The following is a 10,320-nucleotide window of genomic DNA, read 5'->3' as shown; positions in this document are numbered from 1 at the left end:
CCCCCCCCCCCCCCCCTTAGTTTACTTGACTGAAGAGTTGCATGTTCTATACTCCATTCTAACATCTTGATTGCATGTTCGGTACTTTCTACTCAGCACACTGAGAGGGAGATATTTTACATTTTTTAATGAAGAACAAAGAATTATTAATTTCCTATGTATGTAACTTTTAAAGTTTTTTGCCTATATACTACTAGAATTAAGAGCAGCAGCTATTGTGAATTATGTTGACTGGATGTTATACAATGTTATTATCTTCTCAGCTTGCAAGAGCCTAGTTTTCAGTTGTAATATATAATATTTCTGCTATGTTAAGCTTGTTATTAAATCCTCAACCAAAGCTTTCTCAACATTTCACATACCATGTAATAATTCAGCTCAGAAGCAGTAACACCACACTATTCCTTTTGAAATACGAAATGTTGGCTGGCTCAGGGGGAAAAAGACATTTCTCCTGCAAGCCAGGAAGGTCAATTAGAAAGTAGAGGTGCATCTGCAGTTGCTTCGTTGTGAATATTGACTAACAGCATTTTCTAGCCTCATAAACCTCTGCAGATGTTTGCTATTACCAGCATTTCCTTCCACTAATATTTAAACTCTTCTTACCTATGAACAGATTCCACTCAGTATCCAAATCAGCCTGATTTGCTAGGCAGCCCTTCATTACATTGAGGCAATAGTTGTTGCAAGGTTTCACAGTGGGAAGTCCTCTGCAGTAAGGGCAGTACAACATCTTCATTAACGCCCGGATGCACCCTGGGGTGGGACTGACCTGCAGAGTTTAAGCGGGGGAAAGAAAAAGAAAAAGGAGGAAATCAATCTCCTGTTCTGTGAATTTCGGGATCGCTGAGATTATGCTTCTCAAGCAATAAGCACAGAAGGGGCAATTTGTGGAAAGAGCTCAACCCTTAATAACACCCTCCTATGAGACTAATCGATTCCTGCCAACTATCTTCATTTAGCACAGCCAGCAGTGATTTTCAGGAATGCAGAAATCAACACTCCCCTACTTATGGCAGTGCTTGTCTCCCCAGCCCTCCCACACAAAGTCTACTGGAAAACAAAGGAAAAACATCCAGGGAATCAGCTGGACAGTAAATGACTGATCCTAACACAGAGGATCATGAGGAGACCCCATGCTCTTCCTACTCAAGTTAGAACTGTAAATCACACCATCACCCGATCAGATTCCCCTTTTTATTAAAGAATAATAAATCCAGGATAATCTTGATGATTTCTAGAAAATTATTCAGAACTGCACCATGACAAAGTAATATCATTCTGTTTTCAGACAAAAACACCCTTCTGTCTTCTCAGACAGTTTCACAGCGAGATCAGACAGGGGTTATTTTTGGTCTTAAGTGACAAAAAGCCTTATAGACAATAGTCTAATGCATTTCAATTTCCATATCAGCATGGCACAGCATGGCTGCACATGAACTTAAAACAGCCACCAGAGTCAATGGAAAGACACACAGTGAGTTTAGGATTTCCAGCCAAAGTCATTAATACTGCACGTGGCTGACAGAAAGAAGCAATATAATTTTTTTGTGATATGTGTTACAGTTTGCACTAGAAGGGTATGGGTTTCCTGGAGAGGGAACATGGAGGTTAGGGAAAGGTTTTTTGCATAGGGCTTCTCCATTATTTCTAATCATCCTTCACCTCATCTTATTTAGTCATCAAAATGCTGAGCATCTATTCAGCAATGTGCCTTCCATGTTCAATGGAATAGGTCCTTTTTGGGTTGTTTATTTATCCCATCTCTTGAAGCACAGGATAAATCATCTTTTGGAGGACATCCAAATCCTTTATATCTAAATTTAAACTGCACAAATTGGTTACGTTTAACAACCATGTGAAGTTCCTTGGGTAAATATGAATTCCCTCACCCTCTTATTTCCATATTTGTTTCATCTCAGACTTTTAAAATTGTATGTACTGCTACAGCATACGTTTTCAGGCCAGAAATTCTAATTTGGATTAAAATGTTAGGTACTACTTGCAATAACATCTTGTCATGATGCAGTGAAGTGTAAGTTTCCTGTGATGGAGTTACAATCGAGAGCAATGACAAAGGGCTACAGGTTCCTCGGTGATTTCAAAATTCCTGGACAGGAGAGTGCAGAGCACTGGCATTCCTTTCACTCATTGTGTTGGTTTATGAATAAATGCAACACTTATAATATGAATTTGAAGGGATTAAACTGTTCTATACTCATGTTAGCATGTGCTGGAAGCATGAATCTTGACTGCACTAACAGTATGTGCTAAACTGACTGATGTGGTTTGTATTATCAGGACTGTACTAAAATGGCACTTCTTTTCATTTTCTCTGGAATTTCTTTCTCCCTTTTTGATGTTAAATCACTGATTTTTAGAGAACTATGCAGAACATACTCTTTAAACTGGACATTTTAATGGCTCTGTTAAGAGCTACAGCAGATGCTTCCGAGTATGCTCAGGAGATATTTTTGCCTTGGATTCCTAGGGAAATGTACTTTACTAGCACAACACTCTGATAGTCTGTGTTTATCCATCCTTTTCCAATAGCTTTTGAACCATTAGCCAATTTCAATCAAATTTGATGAAGGGCTTCAGGTCTCAGTACATTAAGATCCTACAAGTTTTTTCAAAATAGCGAGCTGAGAGAAGAAAAGGAGAGAGGCTCTATTACTGCCTTATTGAGGAAAAGGCTTAAGCATGAGGTCAATTCTTCAAAGGTATCAAAGAATCCACTTGGAGGAATGATACTGTGAATGACCCACTAGTTTTAAAAGCACCAGAGGGAACTTTCACCTTATTAAACAGCAGAAAATCCAAACACAAGGAAATCTGGACTTCATTATCTCCACTGCTCAGAACTAATTTTTAGAGTCACTTATCCAGCTGTTTTATCTTTATACCTCCAAACCTAGAACAGGCCCATTTTTACAAAATGTTTAGCATCAAAAGCTAAACTGTAAGCAAAATTCATATGATCAACAATGGAATATTCAAAAGTACTTTGAAACTGCTGCATAAAGCTAGAGGTATTTCTATTGGTGGGCACTGAGAGTTTTATCAGCAAAGCTCCTTTCATGCTTAAAATTATGCTTCTTTCCAGGGCCAGAAGTCTTGCCAATGCAAAGTTGTCAACACCTGATTGACCCCTAAGTTCAGCTGGAATCTACATGTTCTGCTATCCACGCTTTCCCCTGCCCACTTTGGTACTTGTGCTGACAGCCCATACACTTGTAGGATCTTGAACTTGCACAAAAACTCCCTGGCAATTTCATTCTTGGAAAGCACAGCTAGAGAGAAGACAGTTCCTGTCTTTATATTTATGTAAGCACAGTATCATAAATATTTACAAGAGCCTTATTCTATCACAAGTGTAGTCTGAGACATAACTAGCTATCATGTCTTTCTCTGCCAGAGGTCCAGATCATATCTCTGATCTGCTAGGACAGGACCCTAAAGGCCAGTTAGAATATCTATTTACACTGTCCCAGTGAATCTTGAATTCTTGTTGCATTACAGAACAGCTTTAACCAGAATACTCCCAAACACATTCCAGTGTGAAGCAGTCAGGATAAATTCTTACCATTCAAAATGAATGAGCAGGACCCAGGTGTCCCATACAACGTCTGGATGTTTTAATATCCCACATACAAAACTGTGGCATCATCAACAGTATTTTACAAGAAAGGAAGGTGCCCTGCTTTTGGTTAGAGACAAGTAATACAGTTCTTAAGATAAGAGGCCAAGCAGAAAGCAGATGGAGAAAATCTCTACAGAAGCCTCTGACATATATGTATCAGCCTCTGACAAAGACCAACACAAGCAGCTCCTTGCTGACCAAGCTGGATGTTGCAGGCCTCTGTTTCGGAAGATGCTATGATGGTGAAATAAAACACAAGCACAGATCAGTTGCTGTGTATGAGGGCAAGTGTCAGGGAATGGCTTATGTTCACAGTGCTTACTGCTAGCACCTTCTACTCCAAGCTGGCCATATCCCATACTACTACCTAATATTTGGCACTACATCTCCTCTGGGTCCCACCTGGTGCCTGTGTGACTAAAATACATAATAACTATTTTGTGTTGTTATTTTTCAGCTCCAAGTGTTAGCAATAATAGGAGGCAGTCCTGCAGGCAATGGGAGTAAAAGGAAACTAACTACAATGTTCATGTTGTGAAGTGAGACAAGAGGTTACCTCTGCTGGTGTTTACACTATACTTGGGTTAGTGTTGGGAAGAAGGGAGGGGACCACAACAAGACAGGTGTCTTCACGCAGGTTTCTGGAGGCAGTCTCTGTCCTCCAAACAGCGCACAAGCACTGGGTAGAGAGGGTCAGATGGAGAGGTCCAGAGTGCATCCAGGAGGAGGGCTAACAGCTAAGCTGTGACCTGAACACATGATGAGTCCCGTTTTCAAGCTTGCTCCATATTACCCTGTCACTTAGCAGCACTAATGTACCTTTAGGTCACCAACCCTTCCCAATTGTGGCAAAGGGACACTAAAGTAACTGGGATACTTTGGAAGTCTGAAGGCTAAAAGTTAAATGCTACAGAAAAATTGTTACAGAAGTTAAGTGCCTTTGTGAATCTAGCCTTCAGTGAGCAGTCAGGTTTCAGCTCTCAGCTTTAACTATTTTTTCTGTATCTTTATTTTCAGAGAACACAGTCAGGTCTTTTTCCTCCCTCAACTACAGCTGAAATATCTTTCATGCAAAAAAAAAATCAAATCTTGCTCTAATATTCTGAAATCTTGGTAAAAAAACAAACATAAAAATATTGATCTTAGAGTGTCAGTATTTCAAAAAGCTATGAACACATGAAATCTGAAATCTGGAGATTATACAGAACATTGATTTTCAACCACCTATAATTGGCTTGCTACTTGCTACTGGCAAATTCTATGAAATTTATTTTCAAAGCCCATTTCTCATTCCCATCTTAAAAAATATATTCAGAGTCTCTCATACCTAATAATATTTTTCTGTAGACCAGTCAAAAGGCAGATATTAATTTAATCCAGAAGTATTTAAAACCTGCATTTGCTGAGGAGAGCTGTTCCTCAGATCAGGAGCTTCAGCATTTTTTCTATAACTAACATTTGTGGATGGATACAGCTTGGCTTTTTTCTCTTTTTTCTTTCTTTTTTTTTTTTTTTTTTTTTTTCCTTTAAAAATACATTGCTATTGGCTCTCTGCTAAACTCAGCAGAGAAATTTGCATATTTCTAAACTTCAAAGTTTAGAAATAACTAGTCCTTCTGTAAATCATATATTATAAATCAATCAGATCACACAGAATGACATAGTGTGGGAAACTGCTATAGAGGAGTCATTAATTATATCATGCTGTATCCCTGACTGACTAGGACATCTTCATTTTAGTATAAGCATACATGGAATGCAGCACATCAGAAAAGTGCCTTTCTGAGCTTTGATTGAGCCTAGTAGCTACAGGACATGTTACACTACTGGATTTTGTAACATTTTCTGACAGCTTCTGCTGTATCTAAATGTATGTTTTTGCATATATGTAAAAAAAAACCCAAAAAGAAAGATTCTTAAGGGCTTCATTACTGAACACTTGTTTTCTCCCTTCAAAAACTCTAGTAGGACGAATATTATTTCATCTAGAAGACAGATTTTGCAATGGTGAACTTTCAAATATAAATAATTGAGGAGAGAACTTGTTTGGGTAAAAGCCATGAAATTGTAGTCCTGTAACACCGCATTTGCAAAGACTGCTTTGTTATGTATTTGATCTGGTTTTATAATCAAAAGCCTTGGCTTTCTCAGGTACACAAACCTAAATCTTTCTTCTGATGCAAAAAAATCAGACAAAGCGATTAAACATCTGGTCACCTTTAGGAGGATCAAACACACTGACATGCAGTTTCTCTACTTGTATTTATATGAGATTTTTTACTGAAGTAGGTGGTATATGTTGTCTGGTAATAAAGTAGGGGTATTCTCCCAAAGTAGTATTAAATGTACCTAAACTCAGAAAGCCATACTTAGGTCCAGATCCCGTCATTTATTGGCATATAATAAAATCTGTCAAATATGAACAAAATAAATCAAAACCAAGTGCCATCCCAGAGACCACAACAGGGGACACGACTCTTTCCTACAGTTCCTGTGCACCCAAAGCAAATGATCCTATTTGGAATCACATGGAGTCGCTCTTTAGCATGAAGACTTTGGGGGGATACCGCTGGGAGGAACCAGTTGATTTCTAGCCAGGTGGTCCAGAAATCAGATACTCTTTTAAAATGCCTCTGCACTAGAATAACCCATAGTCTGGGAAGGAGAAGAGAATTGCATTTTATTTCTCACGAGCTTTACAAATGCATTAACAACCAGGATACTGGGTAAAAAGTGAAATTTCTTTCCCATCTAGTGTTCAAGATGAGGTATCAAATACTTTGCTTTATACAAGAGGGTGAGGTATATTCCTGCAGTCCCATGTAAATGGTCCCTAATTGGAGAGAGATTTGAAATGAATCCCTGTCTTTAGCACTTGCATGTTGATTAAATCATTCAGCTCCCCACTTGGCACATTGATGTTGTGTCCTGCACAGACATGATGCACTGTCTGAGAAACCGGGGCACTGACATCCTTAAGTAACTTTTTGGGTCTCTGTGTAGTCCATCTATAACTTAATGATGGAAAAATGAGCTAAGTTTCCCAAGTATAATTTTGTTCATGGCCTAATTATCTCAAGAGTTTCAAATAGGACTAGGGCAATAATAATAAAGTGCTCATGTATGTGGCCAGGTCATCTTTGATCTTGAATAAATTGGCACGTCGCAACCAACTCCAAGAGAAATGCAAACTCCACTAAGAGTAGGAGTGTCCCCACATTCTTCCACCAAAAGGTTAATATATCTGTGGACAACTCCATTTCTAGCACTTCCTGTCCAAAAGCCTCTGCAGTGTTATTCTAGTATTTCTATCCAAAATTACATTTAAATCAAATGGGACATAAGGATTAAAAGTTCATTCTTGTGATTTCAGAAGAGAAGGAAGAAGAAATGCCTTTAATTGCTGATTATTGCACGCAACCTGCTAGAACTGAGGAAAGTTTCCCTAAGCACAAAACCATGATTTCTGATCACCCGATGTAACTGGGATCAGACTGTGATGTATCATCAAGTACACTTTATAGGGTACACAGGATTACCGCAAGCCTTTGGGTCACACATCCTAAGAGTTACAAGTCCATTTTTCTTCCTTTCATCTTTAATTAACTTCAGTATAGAGACTAAACTTCAGACCAATCACTCACTACTTTTCATCATATATCTTTGAGACTTTCTTCTCAACATGTTACAATTATTCCCTATTGATTTTTGTTGTTGCTCTATGTTTTTAATACTGGGGAAAGCAGGTAAGGCTTAGCTGGCAATGATGCTTTTTTTCCCTGTTGCTCTTTCTTCAAGTAAGATTTGCTCACTGTTGGATCCAAGTTATTAATTTTTCTCCTTGTCCATATTTTGACTGTTTTCATGAGCACTATGTAACTGCTGATTTCATTTAATAATCTAGATATCAACCAAATTATTTTCAGCAGATTTCAGCTGAAAATATGTCTTTGTGTATCTAATTAGAACTACATTGAAATATTAATAAGATATTTGAATGATTTATTTAAGTACTTCTAATTGTTTCAGTCTGGCTCTTAGATACTAAGATCTCAGTTCACTGCTTTTATAGCACAATCTGATATAAAAATGGAAATACTGCATCAGCCATACTCAATTGGGAATTTATGTTGTAGAAGGTCAGTTTGAGAATATTTGCTTATATCAACCAAAAGCTTAGTCTAATACTAATCTCCTAAAGATAAAAATAGCTATCTTTTTAACAATTCATAGCATCCCAGATGACTGAAAGGTAGAAGGCCAGGTTTGAGTACTACAGCTTTGTAGTAGTGTATTTGACTTTGTGCTTGAATTATACCAAAATAAAAGCAAAACACTACAGCCAGTTAAAGAGTTGAAAGATTTTCACAATTCTGGGATAGTGCATCTCAAGAATATGATGAGACAATTCATGGTAAATTTTATTTTCATATTTTCAAATATTTTTTTTCTAGAAAATATATAATTTATAGTTCAATATGCTCATTAAGGTATTCAAAACAATTTTAGGGCATTATAGTTGAACACCAGAAAAGTTTCATAATGTAAAAAAGAAATTACACATTTACTGTCTGGTACAAACTGTGCAGCATTAAGCATTTACCCCAGTGCAACTCAGTTGAACCACCTTAATTTTTCTAAAAGACAAGGAACATCTAGCCATTTTTCTTCTCCAACTAGTATGTCTTTTTTAATTATCTATGATTTTGAAATTGTGAGAAATACGGCAACTGGATTTCTTTCCAACACATATTAAAATTTGAGGCATTTTTCATACTTGGTAATGTCAGTATGCCTATAGTTGTGCTCTGGTATGTGTATAGTTCTGGAAGATGGACAAATATTTCAACTCCATTTTACAGATTAATAAAAGAAACATCACAAGCAATTAAAAAAGGTATTTAGATGGATAAAACCTTAAAAATTATGCACCATAATTTTTCAACACTCTTTGTAAGTATCACTCTCATCTGTGATTTGCCTAGGTTATTGTAACATGTAATTCTGAAACTGGGAAAATAAGGACTGCAGGTCTCTAAGTGATTACATCAGGAGGTTGTACATAAAATAATAAATCATTGTTGGAGGAATGAATTGTGGAATTTCGTAATTTCCCCACCAAAGTCAAGGACAAAAAGCCACAAGGACAAAATGTTCAGATGTTTACTTGTGTGAGACTGAACCTCTATTTAGAGGAAAAGAATAGCTTTTCCTATTTTTAGGAAAATAGGAAAATTACTTATCAGATTACATGAATACAGGAAAACCAAATTTAGAAAGTCACTTGAAAAGCTGCAGTCACAAGGATATTTTGTGTAAAGCTGTTCTTTTTAATCTCTTGAATCATTTCTGAGTGATGCTTTAAAGCAATTTTTTTATAATTTAAGTTTTTACAAAATAAAATGTTTGAATGCTCAGATGTAAATATTAAAATGTTCTTCTTAAACAACATTTTACCTGTCAGAGGCAGAATCAATTTCAAACAAACTGTGGAAAAATGCCATTTAATTATAAATATGATTAAATGAAGACTTTCTTAGACCGCAAATAGTGCAAGCTAAGAAATTACGCCAGGATAGGGGGGTTTACATCCCATGAGATACTATTTAGCTGAAAAATCAGCCCTACAAATTTTCTGGAAAAATATTTATCTTTCTCATCTATTGTTAGAGCAAGCCCACATTAAATAGAACTTGAGGTATGTATTCCATCTGTTATTTTCCCAGCATTTCAAGGGCAAATTTAAGGTGAAAAATCTTTGAAATAATTTCTTCCTTTCACTCCCAGGAGATGAGAAGTTTTCTTTTACACAGAAATAAGGAAGGAATCTCACAGCTGTTAGGCTTTTCAAATCCCACCATCTCTTCTGGAACATAAACTTTCAGACACTGTCTTAATGAAAAGGAGTTCCTCTGATTTCTTCCCAGAGAAGAAAACCCACTGCACCTCACTTCAAGAGAGTATGCTCATTTCTTCCAGCCTCATGTAGAAACGTCTATGACCTCCACCTGATAAGAAGCCCTTGGTTTAAGAGGAAAGCATGTGCTAAATTTTCCAGGGCTGAAAAGAGAATAAGACATGACTGTAAGCAGCAGGGTCCGTCAGAAAATCCCCTGAAACTGGCTACTTCAAATAATTTGGGGAGCAGAAAGAAAATCCATAAAGTCCAGCAACTCAGAAGAGGTTCTTAGTATAATTTGCTCGACTAGACATAGATATCAAAATCTGACCTGTGTTCCCTTACAAAACAGATTCACTTCAACCTAAAAATAGGCATCTAAAATAGGTGCTTATTACTCTCTCTTGTGGTGCTATAATGACTACTCCATGTGCAAATATCTTAATGAGTATGTTTAAAGTTAAACAAGAAGAATCCACCATTTTTTCCAACTGGAAAAGCAGGATGTTGCTGAGCAATGATGTGCAGTTGCCTTCCAGAACTGTCAGAAGAGCCAAGTTAAAAGAAGCATTCAGAAAGAATGGTGAGGGAAAAATGCCAGACTGAGATCTGCATAATCTAGCAAAAGTGGCTTTGTGCTCACTAGGAGGAACAAAAATGTTGCAGAGAAGTAGGTTAAGTATTTCCCTGGTACAAATCAGAAATAGAAGGGGAGGCCCTTGATAATCTAGAAATCAAATCCCCCGATAAGCAGGAGGGTAAACTGAGAAAGGGTTGA

General features: G+C 37.2%; 1 protein-coding gene across 1 annotated transcript in view; it reads right to left on the bottom strand.

Annotated features, from left to right (window-relative positions):
- The window catches only part of GPC6 (glypican 6), a gene marked incomplete at its 5' end in the record, with an annotated part of 542,142 nt that overhangs the window by 210,392 nt on the left and 321,430 nt on the right, over window positions 1-10,320 (bottom strand). The window contains one exon of the mRNA XM_026845592.1: window positions 607-772. Coding sequence (XP_026701393.1) covers window positions 607-772 — 166 coding nt within the window. The remainder of the gene's footprint in view (window positions 1-606; window positions 773-10,320) is intronic.

Source organism: Athene cunicularia (assembly GCF_003259725.1).
Source record: "Athene cunicularia isolate RWA chromosome 1 unlocalized genomic scaffold, athCun1 chr1_part1, whole genome shotgun sequence".
Taxonomy (NCBI): domain Eukaryota; kingdom Metazoa; phylum Chordata; class Aves; order Strigiformes; family Strigidae; genus Athene; species Athene cunicularia.
Note: the sequence above shows the minus strand (reverse complement) of the source record. Positions and strands in the feature narration are given on the sequence as shown.